General features: G+C 37.0%; 1 protein-coding gene across 1 annotated transcript in view; it reads left to right on the plus strand.

The window, feature by feature from the left end:
* Window positions 1-23,049, plus strand: part of ARHGAP42 (Rho GTPase activating protein 42) — a 303,541-nt gene that overhangs the window by 220,197 nt on the left and 60,295 nt on the right. The window contains exons 5-6 of the mRNA XM_019037646.4: window positions 5,211-5,312; window positions 13,023-13,133. Of these exons, the coding sequence (XP_018893191.1) occupies window positions 5,211-5,312; window positions 13,023-13,133 (213 nt within the window). The remainder of the gene's footprint in view (window positions 1-5,210; window positions 5,313-13,022; window positions 13,134-23,049) is intronic.

The raw sequence follows: 23,049 nt of genomic DNA on the forward strand, positions 1-23,049 counted from the left end.
TGGTAAAGTTTGTTCTTCATCTTTGGTACTTGCTTGTCATCAGTGGAAGACATTGAGTTGGCCTCTTTTAAAACAATAGTGTGTATTCCGAGGTTTTAGTGTACCCATCACCTGAATAGTGTTCATTGTACCCAACAGTGTTTCATCCTTCACCTGCCTCCCACTGTTTGGAGTCTCCAGTGTCTATTACTCCACTCTGTATATTCATGTGTACCCATTTTTTAGCTCTGACTTATAAGTTAGAACATACAGTTTTTGGCTGTTTCTGAGTCATTTTTCTTAGGATAATGGCCCCCAGTTCCATCTATGTTGCTGTAAGAGACATGATTTCATTCTTCTTTATGGCTGAGTGGTAAGTATTCCATGGTGTATATATATCACATTTATAAAATCCAGTTATCCATTGATGGACACTTAGGTTGATTCCATGAGTTTGCTATTGTGAATGCTGCTGTGATAAACATATGAGTGCAGGTAACTTTTTGATCTAATGATTTCTTTCCCTTTGGGTAATCCCATCTGGTACTGGGATTGCTAGGTAAAACGGTAGCTCTATTCTTAGTTCTTTGCAAAACCTTCATACTGTTTTCCATAGAAATAATTTATATTTCCACCAACAGGGTATAATCATTCCCTTTTCTCTGCAGTCTTGCCAGCATCTGTGGTTTTCTGACCAGCCATTCTGACTGATGTGAGATGGTATCTCATTGTGGTTTTAATTTGCATTTCTCTGATGATTAGAGACATTGAGCATTTTTTCGTATGTTTGTTAGCTGCTTGTGTGTCTTCTCTTAAGAAATGTCTATTCATATCCTCTGCCTACTTTTTAATAGGGTTATTTGTCTTTTTATTGTGGGGTTGATTGAATTCCTTGTAGGTTATGGATATTAGCCCTTTGTTGGATGGATTGTTTGCAAATACTTTCTCCCATTCTGTAGGTAGTCTTTTTACTTGTTGATTATTTCTTTTGCTGTTCAGAAGCTTTTTAGTTTAATTAAGTTCTATTTTTTGTTTTTGTTGCATTTGCTTTTGAGGTTTTAGTCGTACATTCTTTGCATAGGCCAGAGTTTTTCCTAGGTTTTTTTTCTAGAACTTTTCTTGTTTTGTTTTTTTTTTTTCTTTTTGAGACAGAGTTTCACTCTTGTTGCCCAGGCTGGAGTGCAGTGGCATGATCTTGGCTCACTGCAACCTCTGCTCCAGGGTTCAAGCGATTCTCCTGCCTCAGCCTCCTGAATAGCTGGATTACAAATGCGCATCGCCATGCCCAGCTAATTTTTGTGTTTTTATTAAAGACAGGGTTTCATCATGTTGGCCATGCTGGTCTCGAACTCCCGACCTCGGGCGATCCACCTCCCAAAGTGCTGGGATTATAGGCATGAGCCACCGGCATCCAGCCTTCTAGGATTTTTATAGTTTCAGATCTTACCTTGAAGTCTTTAACCCATCTTGAGTTAATTTTTGTATATGATGAGAGAAAAGATTGGGGTCCAGTTTCATGCTTCTACATATGGCTGTCCAATTTTCCAGCATCATTTATTGAATAGGGTGTCGTTTCCGTATTATATATTTTTGTCAACTTTTTCAAAGATCAGTTGGTTGTAAGAGTGTGTATTTTAATATATTTTTATCTTTGTGATATGCCTACAGTCTTATAAATATTTGACACTTTTAAAATTAATACAAACCATAATTTTAAGAGTAAAGTTGACACTTGGAGTTTGTGTTACAGTAGTTTCCTTCCATTCCTCATTTGAGTATATAAAATGGACACGTGGCATGACCATGGTTATTGTTGGTAAGTAATAACGTGAGCACTATGCCCAGAATAAATGCAGTGTAGATTAGAAAGCCAACTGATTGCAGACCCAAATGTAGCTTACTTTTCGCCAGCTAGAATTGGGTCTGAGAACTAATTCACCATTTCTGAGGATATATTTTATTTATTTAGACAGTAGTTGCCTTCTGTCTCTGTCTCCTCTCTCTGTCTCTCCATCTTTATCTGCATAGACATATAGTAAGTAACGACAGCTACTATGATACTAAAAACAGTACTATGCTTTATATAGGGTCATTTATCTTCTAGGACATCCCCTTCTACCTCACTTCTCATCTTTTTTCCATCGAGATTATTATTTTATTGTGACTTTATTTTAAATGATTACTTAATTGAAATGCACATACTGTGGACTGACAGAAAACATCCCATTACAGTATGAAGTCTCTATTTTTTTTAAATAATGCCATATCAATAAGAAAACAGTGATCATGAACAGCATTTAGGAACAATTCATGGGTTATTTTCCCCTTCCTTAAGCAGCGCTTATTTCAGAGAAAATTCTTAGTTTGATGTCCACAACAAGTAACACAAGAGACAAGAGGTAGCTATATGGGGTTACATTGCTAAGTTCAAATAAGACTTGGCTTACATGAGCAGTAAATCATGGCTTTTGGAGGAGATGTGAGTTGCAAGGAAAAGTGCTTTTTGTTTTCTAGAGCATGCTTCCCTAGATTATAGTTGTCCTTCATGTGGCCTAGTCTTTTATCTCAGCTCTTTAATTTTATGCTTAAACTGAATGTGCTTTTGTTACCTACATCATTGGAACCCTTGAGATCTTTTTTTCTGGCATGGTGGTGTGAAGGGGCCGGGTTTGAATAAGAGTCCAGGAAGTGGTTCTCAGAATGATTTTTGTATTGCCAGAAATGCTGATGTATTGGCTCCAAATTAACATTTCCAAAAATGTCACCCTACACAAACTGAAAACAAAGATACAAGTGTCGTCACCACAGCTGTGCACTCTCCTCCTGAAACCAGTTTCGTCCTCTTCTATGAAAAGAGAAATTTTAAGCATCTATTTTAAGATGAAAGGGAGTCAGTTTTCTGTACTATACTGTAACCCGGCTGGTTGCTCACTTAGTGGATTTGAGTTAGGACTGTACAGATTTGTCCCTTGTACCATGAATAACAGTTTGTTGAACAAGTAGAATGTCTGTGAGGTTCTGTGGTGGCCACTATTATAAGAAGAAGAATTTACTTATTAAATATTTATTGAGTATTCATTAGGTATTCCATTTTAAGGTAGATGGGGGTGTATACATAAAATCTCTGCTGTAAGTAGAACATGAACCCTAGTAGAGACCCATATATATAAATATATGAGCATTCAAAAAGGAGAGAGTTGAAAGAAGGGAATTATGAATGGCATTTATTTGAGCTAGATGCTAAAAGTAGATATAATTTGAATGTGTGGAAATTGGAAGAAATGAGCATTTATGTCAGAGGGAATGACCTAGAGAGAGAAAAGAAAAAAGGATCATGGATAGGGAGCTGAAAAAGAGGCAGTGAGACAGACCTTTAGAAAGGTATGTTGCAGGTAAGTTGTGGACATAAAGTGCCAGATTAAAGAGTAACATCCACCAAGCAAAAGATGAGAAATTCACCTGGGTATCTACTCCAACAGTGAGTGGAGAGGACTAGCCTCTCTATCCTGAACCTTGGGCCTCTCTTTTCCTTTGGGTCAGCTATTTCATGTTTTGTAATGTGAGTTTCTTAACACACCTTTAGTGGTGGAATCCTACTCATTTTCCAGTTGTGTTTATCTTAGTAGGACCACATTTTCTCCTTAGGTAATAAGAATTATTTGAATAGTTTGATTTATTCCCTTCCCCCCATTTATAGATGGTAATATTTTAATGTACAAGCATTTCAGTACTTCTTACATGGTCTAAAAGTGATGTGAACTCTTAAAGCAGAACCTGACTTACTCTTCCTTTTCAGCTCAATTTTACCAGCTCACTTCCTAAAATTCCACACATGGGAAAAGATTATGATGGATTCTTGGAAGTATAACTGAGAAGAAACTTAAGAGTGCCAATGGATCAAAATTACATTTCCTAGATAGATAAACGTGGATCTGACAACCTCAGAATAGCAGGAAAAATCCCTTAAGCTAGAAGATTTTCCTTCTCTTCAATTAGGTTCAAAAACCGCAATTACTTCTGCACTAATCTAATACTTCCCTCTCTCCTTCTTTCCCTTCCACCACCCATCCGTCTGTGCATCTATTCATTGATTATTTTTAAGTAACCTTTTCTAGGTATTTATGCAAGTAATGAAGCAAAGCATTATGTGTTACAAACACATAATGAACTTGTTAAAAAAAAAATCAGTTCCAGAATCTCTGGAAGGAGAAAAATAGGAATCTGTGGTCTGAACATGCTTATAAACACCTAGTTCAGGTGATCCAGAGGTTGCAGTTTCAGAGACACTGAAATAAAACGAAGGAGTAGTACTTCTTTGGCCAGTGAAATTTATTATTGTAGTTACTTAGTATTTGTTTCATATGGACTTATAAAGGGAAAAGACATTTCTGGTGGATACAACATTTATAGTTGTAGAAGATTATATGCCCAGGTATGTCCTCTTCCCTTCAATATTTCATTCCATTTGCATTTCTATGGAGGCATGCCATAAGATAAAAGGTAAAGTTACTCCCTTCTCAGCTATTCCCCCTCCCAGTTGCTCCCCAAAACTCCAACATATCAGGAACAAAGGTCAGCTATTAAGAGTTATGTTCAGAGTTTATGGTACAGAGGTTGTTGTTAATCCTTTCAATTTATTCAACTTCAAATTTTCTTATTTAATTATTTGAAGCTACCAGCATTTAAAAATCTTTTCCTCCATGTCAAGAATGAGTTGTTTGATATTTCAAGTGTCTTTTGTGGCTAAGAAATAATATGATTCTGTGAAAAGATTCCATGTGAGTGTGTTCTTTAGACATTATATATTGACTCATCTGAATCAACAAAAAGCCTAAAAAAGACATTTTTCTCTTGGTCACATCTCAGACCTACTGGATCAGAATCTATTGTTAAGAGTCAATTATAGAGCTCTTGGTGGGACTCTACTGTAGCCAGCCTGGCCTCTACCCATACTACAGTTCCATTTACTCCAAAGGAGATGTGACTTGCCCTGTTTGTTTATACATGTATTTCTCACCGCAAGATGGAAAGCTTTTTTGAGAGCGGAGTACATACTGAAATGGCTTGTTTCACTTCCATCTTCCTATTTTTACTAAATTAAGGTTTTACACATAGTTGGGACTCACTGTCTTTATTAAATAATTACATGGGACTTTGATGGGAATGGTGAAAGTCAGGGTTTTCTGGGTGCTCTGAATTAAATATTTCTTGTTGTTATTGCTCTCCTTTAGGATGGAAAGAAGAAGTTTGACAAAGAGAGTGAAAAATATTACTCTATCCTTGAAAAGCATTTAAATTTGTCCGCAAAGAAAAAGGAGTCTCATTTACAAGAGGTAAGCTTTTCCAACTGAAATAATGGAAAAGGCATTAAGTCATATAAAGTCAAAATTTCCAAAGGTAAAACTATCTCAAAATCTGCTACTATTTAATAAAATAATTATGATAGCAATGGCTAAATTAATTGAGCACTTACTATGGACGATACTTTAAACACATTATAACTGTTCCAAGTGAAGGATCAATATTTCTTTCAACAATGAGAAAGGTTGAAACAAGATCTTTCACTTTTATTCTTTTTGAGCATTTTTAAAGGGACAGGACCTATTAAATTCATGTTATGGCCTTCAGATTAAAGTTAAAATATCTCTGACATTGATTTTAAGGCCTTGCTTCAGCATTGTGGGAAAGATAGATACACAGCTACACATTTTATTTTATTTTATTTTATTTTTGAGATGGAGTTTGGCTGTGTCGCCCAGGCTGGAGTGCGGTGGTGCACTCTCAGCTCACTGCAACCTCTGCCTCCTGGGTTCAAGCAATTCTTGTGCTGCAGCCTTCTGAGTAGCTGAGATTACAGGCGTGTGCCACCAAGCCCAGCTAAATTTTGTATTTTTAATGGAGACGGGGTTTCACCATGTTGGTCAGGCTGGTCTTGAACTCTTCACCTTAAGTGATCTGCCTGCCTTAGCCTCTCAAAGTGCTGGGATCACAGGCATGAACCACTGTGCCCCACCGCTACATGTTTTAAAATCTCAATTATTTTATATCAAATTCTTTAAGAACAAATGAATAAATATTTTGCTCACATCTACACATCTAAGCAGTTTGTTTCTTCCCTCTGTCTGAAATATATTTTATTCTTCCCATTGGTAGTGTTTTAACTATAATTCATAAAATCAAAGCTACTTCTTTTACTAAGGAATAATGTAGTTCCAATTTCAGTGACAAAGTGTGTCCAAAAAAAATAAATAAATAAACAAACAGACTCCCTTGCCATTGTCACCTTGAGAACAACAACAACAAAAAACGTGAAGCAGCGCTCATCTCTCCTCCGCCTCCTGGTGTACTCTGAAGTAAACACCATTAGTAGGGAGTTGCTGGGTAGCTCACCCGCAGCTCAACACTGCTGTCTAAAACGTGATCAGGAACCATGAGGTCTCCTTTAGTCTCCTCTTCCTCTCTCTTCACTTATAGTTGTTGTAGTCCAGAGCCTCTTTCCTGATCCTTCTGCTAGGAAAACCTCCTCCCTTCCTGAACTGCTTTTCAAATTCATCCTGGTCCTCAGCTCTCTTTATTCCTTTTCTTATTTCTCCTACCTCTGAGTTCAACCAGAAGGCATGCTTGACAACTCAGAGTGTTACAAAGTTCCTACAACCTCAAAAAGAAATAGGAGTGTAATTTTGGCATCTGATGCCTTTTTTTTCCAACAGGCATATGTTCTCATCGACAGTATCAAATTTCTTTATTTAAAGGTGTTTAACATTGGGAAGTTTTGTTGTGCTTTATATTTATATATGGCTTCATCAGTATGCTTTCTGTTATTAACACATGCTATTAAAAATAGTATAATTTAATATATAATCATGTGCTTATGGAAAGATTTTGATGCTAAACTGATGGAAGACAATCTGCCATTAAGAAAAACTAGATTTCTATTTGAAATTTCTTGGACATATTTAACCTTACTGTATTTGGTACTGCTTGTTGTAATTTAATGCTATGTTTACATGTACCAAAATGTCTTAAGTGATATTAAGACCAAATGTCTTAATACATTGCACTAGAATAAACCTAAGAGTGAATGGGGTTATGGTATAGATGTGGATGTAGTTATGTAGAGAGACACTCATCTAATTATCACCAGTACATCATCATCTACCATGCCCAGGGCTATGGCCAGGTGCCTTTTTACAAATTGACTACAGGAAAATTACGGGTGGTCTTAGAGGCCCTAAAGAACTTCAGGCTCCAATAAATATCGGAGGTCATCCTTTGAAAGGATACTGCTTAAACCACCTTAAGGAAATGATAACATTATCCTAATTTTAAAGAGCTCTAGAGAATATACCTCAATTTTTCCTGACAACTTAGCTCAATATTCATTACTTGCCTCGCTAGTAGCTTAGGCTATGGTATAATAGAATATTCATTCTGGTTCCATGTTTAAGTGGAGGCTGGAGAAGATAATAGCATAGTAACATCCTCTCCCCCACCTCACTCCACAAGTACACACACACTTCTTTTCCAGGAAATACATCTTAGAACACAACACAACTAACAAATTTTGTTAAAGTAGCTTCCCAGGGTATATAATGTAGACAAGGCAAAATGTAGCTTGGGTTCCTCCCTCCCTTCGCCCCTCTAGGAATCAAACCTGTTGTAGGGAGATGCTGCTGTAAACATATTTAATTCTGTGACATGGCATTAAAAGTCATCTGCTCCTTTCTAGAACAGCTCTGGTCCTTCTGTCAGCACCAAGCTTATTAACTGTTCTCAAAAAGGCTCCTCTGTGCCTTCCTACCTGCACAGCTGACTCCTTATTCATTTTGTTCATGAAAAATAAGTGGCTGCCCATTTCCAGGACTGAATTGAAGGGTCATCTTTTATTAACAAAATCCCAAGGCCGTCAGCTAGGCCATTGGAGTAAACAGTTGGAGAATCAGAAGCAAACTTGTCAAGATTATAGGCTTTATAGTGGATAGAAAGGAGTAATATTTGTTATGTGAATAAATAATTCTTTTCTAAGCATAAAGGAAATGTAGAAAGACCTGAATGCATAAAAATAAGTAATCTGTTTCAAAAGACATTAAACCAAATTAAATGTCAAACCATTAGGGAATTTAAACAACATGTGACATGGGGCTATCATCTCTTATATACAAGAAGCATTTGCAAATCAGTGTCAGAAAGGTAAACACTTCAATGGAAAAAATGGGCTAAGAAGGCAAACAGGCATTGACTAAGGAGGAAATATAAACTATAATAAAAATGGTTAGTTTCAGTGTCACATGTATTTGAAAACGCAAATAACAACATGTCATTTTCAATTTGATCAAGATAATATCTATTGTTAGTGAAGGTATAGGAAATTGGACACACTTTTGTTCTCCCGGTGGGAGCATAAGATTTAATCATTCTTAAGGTAAATTTGACATTGTATTTCAACAAACCTGAAACATGCTAGGTAGTTGAGACGATTTCTCTTGGTAAGAATTTACCCCAAAGAAATTATCAGAGATGAGCACAAAAATTGTGTAAATATTGTTTAAATATTGATCCAAGATTCATAAGTGCAGAAATTTAGAAACATCTGAAATGTCACAAAGAATAATTGGGGTAAATACACAAATGTAGTTTGACCAAAAATGGAGTGTGATATGTTAAAAGTTTTATTTGGAGAATCATTTAAAGACATTGAGAAATATTCATACAAATAAGCAGGAAAAAAGCAGATTGTAAACCAGAATATACAGTATTATACAGGTTTGTTTTAAAATAAGTTTGTGTGTGTGTGTGTGTTACACATCAAAATATTAAACAGTGGGATTGCAATTCTTACTATCTTCACATTTCTCTGTCATGGTAACAAATAATAAATAAGCTTACAATAATGAATATTTTTACATTTATAATTAAGAAAAAAGTAAAGGGGAAAATAGATTCCCTTTAGACACCCAGGTGTTGGCTTTCCACCTATCACTAACTACTCTTTCAGTAGGTTCCTCTTGAGGCACTTCCTAAATGAAGTAAAGTCCTTAGGCATAGTTCTTAATATCTCTATTCTTATCCTTCAGTTTCTGTCCCTGAAACCTCTTCTACTTTCACATTGTTTATAACATCTGGATGAACATCTCTCAAGGGATGATTTTGTTGTGCCTGACTGTCTTTGCAATGTCCTCTGTCTGGTTGCCAAGATTTTAGATTGACCAATTCCTAGTGAAATGTGAAATCTTGCACCTCACCCTCTTTTCCCAAATTTGCTCCTACCTCTCATTTTTAAATTATCTGTTAATGCTAGTATTATGATTATGATTATGATTTATTTATTTGTTTTTTGAGACCAAGTCTCACTCTGTTGCCCAGGCTGGAATGTGGAGGCATGATCTTGGCTCACTGCAACCTCCACCTCTTGGGTCCAAGCAATTCTCGTGCCTCAGCCTCCCGAGTAGCTGGGACTACAGGTGTGCACTACCATGCCCAGCTAATTTTTGTATTTTTAGTGGAGACAGGGTTTCACTATGTTGGCCAGGCTGGTCTCGAACTCCTGACCTCAAGTGATCCTCCCATCTCGGCCTCCCAAATTGCTGGGATTATAGGCATGAGCCCAGCCTAGTAGTAGTATTTTTTTGTATCAAATTTATCTTTGGCTTTTTCCTTGCTTCTCACACCCACATCATTCAGCTTCTCCTTCTCAAGTTTTTGCACTGCCTATATGATGAAATCTACACTCATTCTATTTTTTCTGCCTTAACTCTCATTTCTGTCTCCTCCATACAAAACCTTTAGTCACAAACCTTTTGTCCTACCTAAGCATAGCTTCTCTTTTCCTGACTCTGTCACATCACTCAAACTCTTCTCATTTTATCTCTTCCTCATTCTTTAAAATCAAGCTTAAATCTTTTCTCCTTGGGAAAATATTCAACAAATATCACCTGACGCCTTTCCCTGTCTTTTGAATTGAGATAGCATTACAATAAGCTATCTGCAGAACCATATGGTTTTCTTATGAAATTAATCTGGTTTCTTTAGGTCCCTTTTTGCCAGGTAAACAAGTTTACACCTGTTGTTCTGGCCTAATTATTACTAGTGCTCTCTTTCAGTTTTAAAATTATCTCATTTCGATTGATGAATCCTAGTGTTACTCTACTTATCCAGTACAAAATATATAGTACCAGTTGCTAGTGGATTTATAAGCAAGTGTTTGCTAGTGAGTCATATGATGAGCTTAAATACTAAAGAGATCTATTTTAACTAAAAGAATGTCTTTCTGTATCTTGTACTGTAAGGAAATTAAACTGTCATATTCCTTAATACTGTATGCTCTGGATGAAGTTTCACAGCAGCTTTGGTCTATCAAATTTCAGTAGTCCACATTGGAGGCTATGGAAACACCTATAAGTGGCAAGCAGCAAGAGTCATTTCTCTTTTATCCTTTCTTTGCTTCTCATTCCCCTTTTTGGAGGGGGGCAAGTGGGATGAGACTGTGCATGGCAAATACATTTCTGAAGAAATGACTTAATACTTTTGTGTTGGGGTACCCAAGACCACCCCCAGCTTTGGTAATTTGCTTGGAGAACTCACAGGACTCAGCATATAGTCATACTCGTGGCTATGATTTATTACAGTGAGAGGAAATAAAAAAGGGTACAGGGGACAAATTCTGGGGGAAACCAGGCGCAACCTTCTAAGAGTGCTCTCCCAGTGGAGACACTCAGAGCATGCTCAATTCCCCCTGCAAGGAGCTGTGGCAAGTGAAATGTTGTCCACCAAGGAAGTTCATTAGAGACTTGTTGCCTAGAGGCTTATTGGAGGCTGGTCACATAGCACTCGCTGCCTGGCATGTACCCAAATTCCAAACTCCCAGAGGGAAAGGAGATATTTGCATAAACCATATTGTTTGTACAAACAGTTTAGGTGCAGTAAGCCACCTCTTAGCAGTTAGAGTGATGTGAACCCTCCCTAAACTAACATTCCCAGACACCAGCCAAGGGCCAACCTTGTAAGCAAACCTTTCAAAACACAGCAGTCAGGCCTGCTGTGCTAAATCTTTTCTGCATAGTTCCATTGACTAGAAAAAACACATTTTAGACTCTAAAGGGCTCAACATTCTAGTTTGTTCCCATGTGCTAGGCAACACAATCGGTGATGTTATATATTTTTTCTTTTTTTCAAAAAATAGAGACAGCATCTCACTAGATTGCCCAGGCTGGTCTTGAACTCCTGGGCTCAAGCAGTCCTCCCACGTTGGCCTCTCAAAGTGCTGGGATTACAGATGTGAGCCACCCTATCCAGCCTGACATTATCTTTTAAAGTAAATAAAATTTTCAAAATAACTTGTGGAATAGAATAGTGTCCCTAAAACTGAAAATATTCTTGCATCCCTTTCACCCAGTAGTGTGCTAAGACTCGCTCCAGAGAGCCCTTTTCCTCCATCTCTTTCCAGCTTCCACATTCTGTGATGTTGAGTTTGTGTTTTGAAACTGCCCATTTTGGTGATATTTGTACCACAGAAACCACAAGTACTGCAAATCAGGCTTTTCTCCCAAGACAGCCAGTTGTTAAACATTTATTAACACCTATCCCTCATTACTAAATTAATTAATTCTTATGTATATAGTGTGTTCCAATAAGCGATGGTAAGAAGAAAAGAAACATGATTTGTGTGGAATACTGATGTTCTTTTTTGCACCTCTATCTTTCATAAATGATGTCTGGGAGCTGAAAAGTTTTGCATTCAAATCTCCTACCTGATTTATACTTTCTTCACATTTATTAGCTTAAAAATTTAGAATACTCAACTTTAAACATCTCTAGTGAGTTGCTGGTAATATTGGATTATTTGTAATTACCTAATTAAATGCATAATAAGTATAGATAATTACAGCTGATTCTTGAACAACATGAGGGTTAGGGGCACCTACTCCCTGCACAGTTGAAAGTACATGTATAATTTTTTACTCCTCCAAAACTTAATTACTAATAGGTTCTGTTAACTGGAAGTCTTACCAATAAAATCTTTTTTTTCAAAAATTTTGTTTGTGAAACTACCTTTATAAATGGCTTCAGGTTTTCTATCCCCAAATTGGTGTCAATGGATACTTAGTACTCCAGAAAGCCCCTTCTTTCCATCTGCTTTTGTAACATCCAGCTGGTGACAAGGAAGGTAGAGGTGGGCAAGAAAAGTAAGTCATGTCTCTCTGCTAAGCTAAAGTCACTTTTTAAAGAGTACATCTGAGGGCAATAGGCAGAGAAGAGGGAAGACAGAGGCATTGTCTAAAAGAAAATTAAATCACCTCAGTAATACTCTCTCATACTTTGTCAATAGACCCTTATTGCAATCAGATATAATAAAAGTGCATGGCATTGACAAAGCATGATTCATCAGGTTAGAGCCATTGAATTTTTATTTGTCTGTTTATTTGTTTGACTCTGCTACCAGTGTTACCTAAGATCTTACCTAATGAAGTGGCTCTCCTGCTTAATATTCTTAGATGCTTCTCCCACCGTTAAAATCCTAATTTGTTATGCAGCATCCAAAATACTTTATAGTATGATGCTATCCTCACTTCTCCCTCTTCTTCTCCATGTGTTCATACTGCAGTCAAATCTGTCTCCTTCATGCCTCTGCTTTTTCAGGAAAACGGCCCCTGCTTTTTTTATATTTTTGGCAATGCAGTCAGTTGTTTGTCTTAAGATTCAACTCAAATACCACCATTTTGTCCCATAATTTTGAATTTTATCCGTCTTTCTATGATCCAGTAATTTTTCATTTACATTTATATACCCCTCTTGTAATATATATATATATATATTTTTTTTTTTTACTGCAATGGGTATTGTGTACTTACTCCGTGTGTGTATGTGTCTGTGTGTGTGAGTGTAGCTCCTGCCCCATACACTATAAGCTCTTGTAGGCAAGGACTATAATAAGTGCTGTGTTAAACTTTTTGTAGGAGTTACTTTTTAATAAAGGTACCAGAGCAGGAATTGATTCCCTCTCTATGTAGAACCATCAGTAATCACCCTCTGGTTTTTCTCTTTAGGCAGATACACAAATTGACCGAGAACATCAGAACTTCTATGAAGCATCATTAGAATATGTCTTTAAAATTCAAGAGGTCCAAGAAAAAAAGAAGTTTGAATTTGTTGAACCGGTAAGTTTCAGTTTTTTTTGTATAAATAGTAGGCTCAAAACAATCTATGGAAAAAAAGTACACTGTTTTTTCTATAATATATAATTTTTCTTGAAAATTATGATTGATAAAAATAAAAGGGGAGTAGGGAAGGGATGAAAAAGTGGAGCACAGGGAACTTGTAGGACAGTGAAATTCTTTTGTACAATAGAGTAGTGATGGATGAGAATATCGTTATATGTTTGTCAAAACCCACAGAATGTGTAGCACAAAAACTGAGCCCTAATGTATACTATGGATTCAGTTAATATTAATGTATTAGCATTGTTTCATCGACTATAACAAATGTACCACAGAAATGCAAGATGCTAGTAAGAGAGGAAGCTGTTGGCGGGAGGTGGGTACAGAGATGGTGGGGGACAGGTGAGCTGAGAGGGCATAAGGGAACTTCATTCTTTCCACTCATTTTTTCGCAAACCTAAAACTGCTCCAAAAATAAAGTGTATTAATTAAAGAAATTTTTAAAAAAGAGGATGTGCATTATCTATAGATGAATGAATACACTTCACCAGTACAGTGACCCATTTAGCAAATGTTTAGACGGAGAGGGAAAACCAAAGGCTCTGTTTTCCCCTTTGTTCTGTGCTCCCCTTCCTCACAGGGCTCAGATCTGCTTGACTTTCCTATGAAGTCATTTATTTTCCTAAGTCAGTGTAAAATGTAATGGATTTCCTAATGTAAACCGCGTTACAGAAAAGAACAGGTGGCTGGTCTTTATAAGCTTATTTCATTTTTTAGCATTTTTTTCAAGTGATACCCTAATGTGTTCCAATATTGCCTAAATAGGCATCTTGACAAAGTGACATGTATGATGAATAAAGGTTTGCTCTAGAGTCAGGTGATCTGTTGTCTGCATTCTTCGATTCCCATGAGATCAGAGGATAGGGTTAATAAATGTGTAAGTAATCAAATATCTAATCTAAGCCATTCTTTTCTTCCTATGTAAGTCCTTTAAAAAGTCCATTCATAATAAAAAATAAAATACTCTGTTTCTATATTAGTGGATATGATAAGGAGAGGGAAAGGAAGACAACATTATAAAATATATTTCACATAAATCATTTTCTAATGGAAATCCACCAGCTATCCCCTAAAGATAATGGAAAACTGAGACAGAGCAGAGGTTGGGGACAGTTATCAGGCCCAACCTGGCTTCCAGGACCTCTTCCTTTATTTGGAGCCTACTGACTCTCTCCTGTAAACTAGGCAGTAGGCACATTTGCAAGACCAGCTTCCAGCTAGAAAGGTTAAGGAACTGAAGACCACCACTCAGGCTCAGGGATTTAACTTTTACGTTTTATTTAGAAGAACAAACTGAAGTTCAAGTTCTGTTTACCAAACAGCTTAGTCCTTAAATCCCCTAGCATTACCCTCTTATATAGTGGACCCTTTAAGGATCTGATTAAACTTTATATGACCTAGAGAATGTTCTGAAGCTCATCTGGGGCTCATGGACAACTAGCCAGCCTAACATTTCCTGTTCTAGGAAGATGACCACTACTTATGGTTCCTGTTCGCCTTCCCATTGACTAAGTCCCACCCCAGAATCCCACCGTGGTTTTTGAAGGCTCGCTTCTTGCTAGCAAACTACTTCCCTAGGGCCTGCACCTTGGGATTTTTGAATTTCAGCTCTTCTTGACACCAAACCATCCGAGACTCCATTAATTCTGACAGTTTTTCTGCATATTCCTTCCTTGTGTCTTCCCATTTCCTTCAGACACTGTGTTGATCTGCTGTGCTGTTGTTTCTTCTCACACCTGGAATAATCCTTTCACATCTGTATCCCTTTATTCCTCTTGGAAGATGATATGGGAGTCACTTGTTTCCCTAAGTCTCTTTTATAGCCCATCCTGTCTGGGAATAGTGAACTAGAACATTCTGTAAGATGACATCAGATGTATACAGAGGAGATTGTAAAAAAATGTTCATTCACAGGTGGCAGAAGGAATGACAAGAATTTCTGAATTCCTGTAAAAATACAGTAGAGAAGTAGAAGCCACCTTTCAATTGAAATGTGTTTTCTTCCTTCTACCTTATCCGAAGCTATGATGTCCTGTTAAGTCTTCTGTCATGCATGCCTTTCTTATGACACCACAGTCAAAATTGATGTTAAATTTGTTCTTCTTCCAAAATATTTTCCCAGCTGCTGTGTTTTTCCTAGTAGAGCATCTGGCCAAACCAAATAGTACTGTCAGTTTGGTCGCATCCTCATTTCTAGCCTCAGAGTCTCATCCATGGAGTTGTACTTAATATCCATTTGAACAATGAGAATAGAAATGGGATCAATGAAGCATGAGTATGTATGTCAATCTTTAGGTTATGCATTTACAAATTAATTTGGAGGAGAAAAGTTGTAAACCAAAGCTCCCAGGAGCTATAAACATAAAAAGACATGAAAACACTTTAATGTTTTTGCCGGTTTTATTCTTTAGAAATCCAATTCTTGTTTGCATTGCTGTTGCATGTTGCAGAAATCTAGTAGTCTATTCTAGTTTTAGCCCAGATTATTTTAACAAATAAGCATTAGAGTAAAGCAAATGCCCTGGGGATGGGATCTATCTTCTACAGATTGTAAGACGTCCAATAGAAAATATGAACAGGGGATAGTGATTCATGAAATAATATACCTTATGATGCTATTTTTTAGATTATTTTACATTGTTTTAATCAATATCAAAATCCTACTGCTTGTCATAAAACTTCTATACAATATTCATGTGCTATTAAGAATAAATATTCTGGCTGGGCACAGTGGCTCATGCCTGTAATCCCAGCACTTTGGGAGGCCGAGGCGGGTGGATCGCTTGAGGTCAGGAGTTCGAGACCAGCCTGACCAATATGGTGAAACCCCGTCTCTACTAAAAATACAAAAATTAGCTGGGCGTGGGGGCGTGTGCCTGTCGTCTAAGCTACTCGGGAGGTTGAGGCACGAGAATTGTTTGAACCTGGGAGATGGAGGTTGCAGTGATCCGAAATCGCGCCGCTGGACTCCAGTCTAGGCGACAGAGTAACACTCTGTCTCAATAAATAAATAAGTAAATAAATAAATAAATAATCCTACGCTGTCATTATTCTAAAGAAAAACTAGGTCTGACACATGAACTAAAAGGGGACATTCATGTATTATTTATAAATAAGCTATGTGTTATTGTTTTAAAAGCATACCTGAAATCAATTTTTTTGATTGTGTTTGGTGTTTTTGAGATGGAGTGTCGCCCTGTTGCCCAGGCTGGAGTGCAGTGGCATAATCTCAGCTCACTGCAACCTCCACCTGCCAGGTTTAAGTGATTCTCCTGCCTCAGCCTCCTGAGCGAGTAGCTGAAATTACAGGTGTGCACCACCATACCTGGCTAATTTTTATATTTTTAGTAGAGACAGGGTTTCACCATGTTGGCCAGGCTGTTCTCGAACTCCTGACCTCAGGTGATCCACCTGTTTTGGCCTCGCAAAGTGCTGGGATTACAGGCGTGAGCCACCGCACCTGGCCTGAAATCAGCTTTCTAAACTCAGTTCTCTATAAGCCATCTTTTTTCCAGTTTATTATATTTTATATAGAAAGGGATTATAGCTCACTGTTGATTTCTAGACCCACCATTCTGTATGGTAGCAATTACCCACAGCTAGTCTGAGTTAGGATGTGCTGTAAATATAAAATCAACAGCAGCCTGCAGAATCTTAGTATGAAAAAATGGACAATAGCTCATTAATACCTCTGATTACAGGTTGAAATGCTATTTTGGATATATTGTATTAAAATAAATTATTCAAATTTATTTCACTGTTTTTTAAAAGTATTTAAAATATGTTTACTAGCTGGGCACAGTAGCTCACGCCTGTAATCCCAGCACTTTGGGAGGCTGAGGCAGGCAAATCACTTGAGACTAGGAGTTCAAGACCAGCTTGGCCAACATGGTGAAACCTCATCTCTACTAAAAATACAAAAATTAGCCAGGCATGGTGGTGGGTGCCTGTAATCCCAGCTACTGGGGAGGCTGAGGCACGAGAATCACTTGAACCCTGGAGGCGGAGGTTGCAGTGATCCAAAATCATGGCACTGCTCTCCGGCCTAGGTGACAGAGTGAGAGTTTGTCTCAAAAAAATAAATAAAAATTAAATATGTTTACTAGTAAATTACACATTGGCTTGCATTTGTGACTCATATTATGTGTCTCTTGAACAGTGGGCTCATCCTTTCAGATGTGTCAACAAGGTACGCAAGTGTAGGTCTATGATGGGGGAAAGAGATCAGGGAGGGAGAAACATCTCCTGACTCTTGGTTATAATATTCACCTACTGCTTAGAGCTGCCTGAGGTTATGAGAATGTTTATGGATTAGAAGAAGCAGTTCTAGAAGTACTCTGAACACAAACAGCTTAAATAAGAGTTGTGGAGGAGCCCAGGGGTCTCAGAAGAATTTCATGGTACATAAAGGTTTGTGGCTTTGTAAACGGAATCTTGTTATGACTCATCTGCCTTATGATTCATTCAGCTGTAAACTTGTGTGTGTGTTGATTTATGTCCTTTGAGCCTACTTAGTTGGACTGATGTTTTGTGAGCAACTGCTATGTGCTATGTGTTTTCTCTGTGTTAGCTCACATAAATCCATAACAGCATTATTATGAAGTAGTTGTTAGATGAAGAAGCTAAGTTACAGAAAGATTGTTGGTTGCCTAAGGCCACAAACGTAAAGTGGCAGATAGGAACTCAGAACCCAAATCTGAAGTCATGGCATAGTACCACTTCCTCAGTGGACACTTAACTACAGAAATTAATCCTTCCTGATAATATTTGCTCTGGCCAAATAAAATGGACGATTAGAAAATTATGTAGTGTAGTTATGTTAATTCCTTAAAATTAGAAGAAAATGAGAGGTTTACCTTTGGTAAGCAGAGACAGAAAGTATAATAGCTTAATGAGTTGGAATAAGATGGAATTTGGCTCCACATCTTACAGCTGTGCAAATATGGCACATTTTACAAATGCTATGCCTCAGGTTTTTATCTGTATGTTGAAGACAAAAATAATGTGTAGTTCCCAGGATCACGGTGAGGATCAACCAACACAGGTAATGCACAAAGCTCTTGTACCTGGTACTTCATTAGCGTCAATAAGGCACCAGCCAGTGTGTACCTCACCTGTACTATGATTGCTAGATATGAAAACAACATTTATGAATCTCTTTGTTAGTTGTGGCTTTAAAGCCCTGTGTGGCTTTTTTAAAAACACATTTTAATTTTAGCCTTCTAAATATACACCTAGAGTAAGTTTTGTAATAGCATTTTCATGTTACAGTATTCCTTTTAGAGTCCATTATAGTCTTCTTGTATTAATGTTTAAAGTTAATGCAGAAAATGAAAATAAATCATCATATATAAGCTAAAATATAGTGCTTTTGATGCTCTTCCCTTGGACTGCTAAATTCAATTTAAATTTTTTCGCTGAAGAAAATTTGCCTAATTTGCTAACATGTTTTAGCTTGTCATTATCAAGATGTATACTATAAAATACTTTTCAGAGTCTCTAAATTTAAAAAGCTTAAATAATTTTGAGATTGAAATGCTACTGGCTAAGTCTTTTTTAAAAGTCCATCAGCTAGTATATAGATGAGCAGCTTTTGAAAGTTTAACATTTTGATGTGTTTTTCTTTTTCAACTAATCAGTTAGCTTTAATTTAGTAAAAGTGAAAAAAATAAGGTAGCATCATTGTTTTTTGAAACTCTGTAGGACTAAAGGTTAAATTTCTATCCTGTTTAAAATCTAAGGGCATTCATTCTTTAAAAATTTAACAACAAAACTTTTAAGTAAAAATAAAATCTGTAATGGTCCTTGGATAAATCTAAAGTTCAGGGTATTGTTATTGAAAACTAGAAATTTGTGATAGAACTTAGTGAACAGAATTTTGTAAAAGTAAGAAAACTGCATCCTATGTGTTTGGTAGAAATCAATCATGTAGCTTCTGCTGGGCTTTATCAGCTTGCTGGTGACAGTACTTTCTCTATTACAATTGAGCTGTAAAGATAAGCTGGCTATTGTCAATGCCTCTGTTCCTTCACCAGGAAAGTGTACCTCAGGCCTCTTCATCTGAATTCCATCCTCTTGAATGCTTACAAATCCATCTTTTCAGGAATTCCAATGACGCTTTTCAGTGCTGAGGCGATGGATGGCCACGGCTTTGTTTTAGTAATCAGTGCACGTAATTGTCCATTCATTCATTTGTGCTTCTGTCCTCCCATTTTAAAAGTAGTCTTTTCCAGGCCAGCATTGACTGGCCACTTTCCATTCTTGGCTCTCTTTTTATCTTCAAGTTTCTCATTATTTATTTGATTCGATTTGCATATGCTTTCGTTTTCATGCCATGAACTCCTTTGCACATCTATGCATTAGACTTAAAGCAATCTGTAGTCATTTTGAAGGTATCCTTTAAGATGTTTATCTCTAAGTTTCCTCCAGGCAGGGAATTGCAAAGACTACAGATTTAACTCACAGGCCTGACACTTTTACAGTGTGAAAATTGATGCCTTGACTTTGCCCTACTTTTCTAATCTTCTTAGAAGTTTAGATGGCCAAATATGAAGGATGGAATTATATAACATTTTGATTTCTTATAGTGCCTTATGGTGCTTTGTGTATGGGAAGTGTTTATTTTTATTTTTTAAAAACAACTTCAGGCCAGGCATGGTTGCTCACACCTGTAATCCCAGCAAGTTGAGAGGCCGAGGCGGGAGGATTGTTTGAGCCCAGGAATTCAAAACCAGTCTTTGCAACATGGCAAAACCCCACCTCTACAAAAATTAGTTGGGCATGGTGTCATGCGCCTGTAGTCTTAGCTACTTGGGGGCTGAGGTGGGAGGATCACTTGAGCCTGGGAAGTCAAAACTGCAGTGAACTCTAATCATGCCACTATACTCCAGCCTGGGTGAAAGGGTAAGACCTTGTCTCAAAAAAGAAAAAAAAAAAAGTCATAAAGATATAATTCGCATACCATACAGACAACTCATTTAAACTATACAATTCAATGGAACTTTAGTATATTCACAGATCTGTGCAACGATCACCACAAAAAAATTTAAAGCATTTTCATCACCTTAAAAATAAACATCACATCCTTTAGGTATCATTCCCAGTATACCCCACAACCATTAATACTGAAAAACCACTAATTATTTTCTGTCTCTATTAATTTGCCTACTCTGGGCCTTTTCATACCAATGAAATTGTGTAATACGTGGCCCCTTTGGTGATTGACTTCTTTTACTCAGATGCGGTTTTCGAGGTTCATCCATCTGAAAGCATGCATCAATACTTCATTTCCCTTTAGGGCCAAATAACATTTTATTGTATGGATAGACCACATTTTGCTTATCCAAATATTAGTTGATAGGTACCTTTTCACTATTATGAATAATGTTATAAACCAGTGGTCCCCAACCTTTTTGGCACCAGAGACCAGTTTTATGGAAGACAATTTTTCCATGAAAAAATTGGTGAGGAGGGAAGGGTTTCAGGATGAACCTGTTCCACCTCAGATCATCAGGCATTAGTTAGATTCTCATAAGGAGCAGGCAACCTAGATCCCTCGCAGGCACAGTTCACAATAGGCCTCACTCTCCTATGAGAATCTAATGCCAGCACTGATCTGATAGGAGGCAGAGCTCACCCAGGTCTCACCTCCTGCCATGCAGTTGGGTTCCTAACCGGCCACAAATGACCTTTACTGGTCTGCAGCCCAGGGATTGGGGACCCCTATTATAAACATTCATGTACGAATTTTTGTGTAGATACATGTTTTTCTCTCTCTTGAGGAATTACTGAGTCATGTGGTAACTGTATGTTTCACCATCTGAGGAACTACCAAAATATCTGCACCCCTTGACACTCCCACCAGTGATATATGAGGGATACAGTTTCTCCATGTCCCTCACACACACTTGCTATTATCTCACTTTTTGAGTCTAGCCATCCTAGAGAGCTGAACTTAGATTTCACTGTGGTTTTGATTTCGATTTCTCTGATGACTAATAAGAATCTTTCAAATGCTTTTTGACCATTCATATATTTTCTTTCAAGAAATGTCTATTCAATTTCTTTGCCTATTTTTAAACTAGGTTATTTGTCTTTTTATTATTTAATTATGGGTTGTTTATATATTCTGCATACAAGCCCCTTATCAGATAAATGATTTTTGTAAATATATTCTCCCATTCTGTGAGTTTTCTTTCAATTTTCATGACAGTGTACATGAAGCATGAGTTTTTAATTTTGAATATTTGTTCCTTTTCTGTCTTGTAATGGGGTTATTTTAAAAGATTATTTATCTGTTAAGTATGGTATCAGTTTTTCCAATTGGTTGGGTTATTGGCGCGACAAGTAATTTGGTTCTATACCCTTGGGAATAATAAAGTGCTATATGAGATTTCCTCAGTGATAAAAGGAACTTTCTTAGTATTCAAACCTATTCTGTCTATCTAGGAGTTTGTAGTTGTTATTACGGTTACTGTTATTATTTTAAAGGTCAAATTTACTTTAGGGTAAACTGAAACCATACTTTTTTCCTCACATCCCAGCCATTCAGGCAGATTCACCAAAGAAAATGATATGTGGGAGGCGCAATTCTTAAAGCTTTTCAGGCTGTCCTGTTCAGTTCCTTTCATTTCACGTCTTGGAATTTTGTAGAGGATGAAATGAACGAGTATATATTCAAACCGATAAAAACGTTTAACTTTGCTGCCATCTAGAGGCAGGTATTTCATAATGCAATCTTCAATAAACCCAAATGCTGCTTCCAAAGATGAGGAATAAAAAGGAAAAGGTGTATGATTTTTTTGTATATAATTCTTATGTGCCTTCCATAGGATTGTACATTTCCTAGTGGGTGCTCAGCATGCATTGTGAGATTAAAAGGTATTTGTCTGCTACTAAGTGAATCTGAATTCTGCTAGAAGCTGCCAATGGATTTATTTTCCTCTTGACTGAAGTTGGCTGCATATAAAATGCTGAGGATATAGAATAATATGAATAAGATGAAGGTACCGGGATCTTATTTTTTAGAACATGATTAAGAATTTAAAAGCAGAGTTAAGTGGGAAATATTGGTTTACCAAAATCTTTGTCAAAATACGTCTGTAAGAGTTTTGGTTAGGACGACCCACATGTGGTTCAGTGAATCTGCAAGTATGAAGTGGCCCTTCACATGAGGGAGTGTCTCACAGGTAGTTCCATGAAGCGCACCCAGCATCTTCTCCAGATGTCTAATCTTTTGAAATAGAATACACATTGACATTCCTTATCCAAAATGCTTAGGACTAGAAGTGTTTCCGATTTTTTTCGTATTTTGGGATATTTGCGTAGACATAATGAGATACCTTGGGAATTGGATCCAAGTCTAAACATGAAAGTCATTATGTTTCCTGTACACCTCATACGCATAGCCTGAAGATAATTTTATTTTATACAATATTCTTAATAATTTTGTGCATGAAGCACAGTTTGTATATATTGAACCACCAGAAAGCAAAAGTATCAGGTGCGGAATTTTTTCACCTGTGGTATCGTGACAGTGCTCTAAAAATTTTGCATTTTGGAGTGTTTTGGATTTCATGTTTTCAGATTGGTATTAGTACTTTAGGACTGCAGCATCAAGCCATGGCATAGCAATTTGAATGTACTGGAAACTTATGTGGCTGAAGAGTCATAATTGACCATTTGTTAGAATTTTTAGCAATGTTCTAGGTGTAGTTCTGAATGGTTTACTTCATGCTTCTGAAAACATCAGTGTGCTTTGTCTTTTTTCCATGTTCTAGAAACCAAGAATATTAGAAAAGTTGGATCTCAGGGGATTTGTTGTTTTATAGAAAGATTTATCACAGATATTCTTAAA

The sequence above is a fragment of the Gorilla gorilla genome, chromosome 9 (assembly GCF_029281585.2).
Source record: "Gorilla gorilla gorilla isolate KB3781 chromosome 9, NHGRI_mGorGor1-v2.1_pri, whole genome shotgun sequence".
NCBI lineage: Eukaryota > Metazoa > Chordata > Mammalia > Primates > Hominidae > Gorilla > Gorilla gorilla.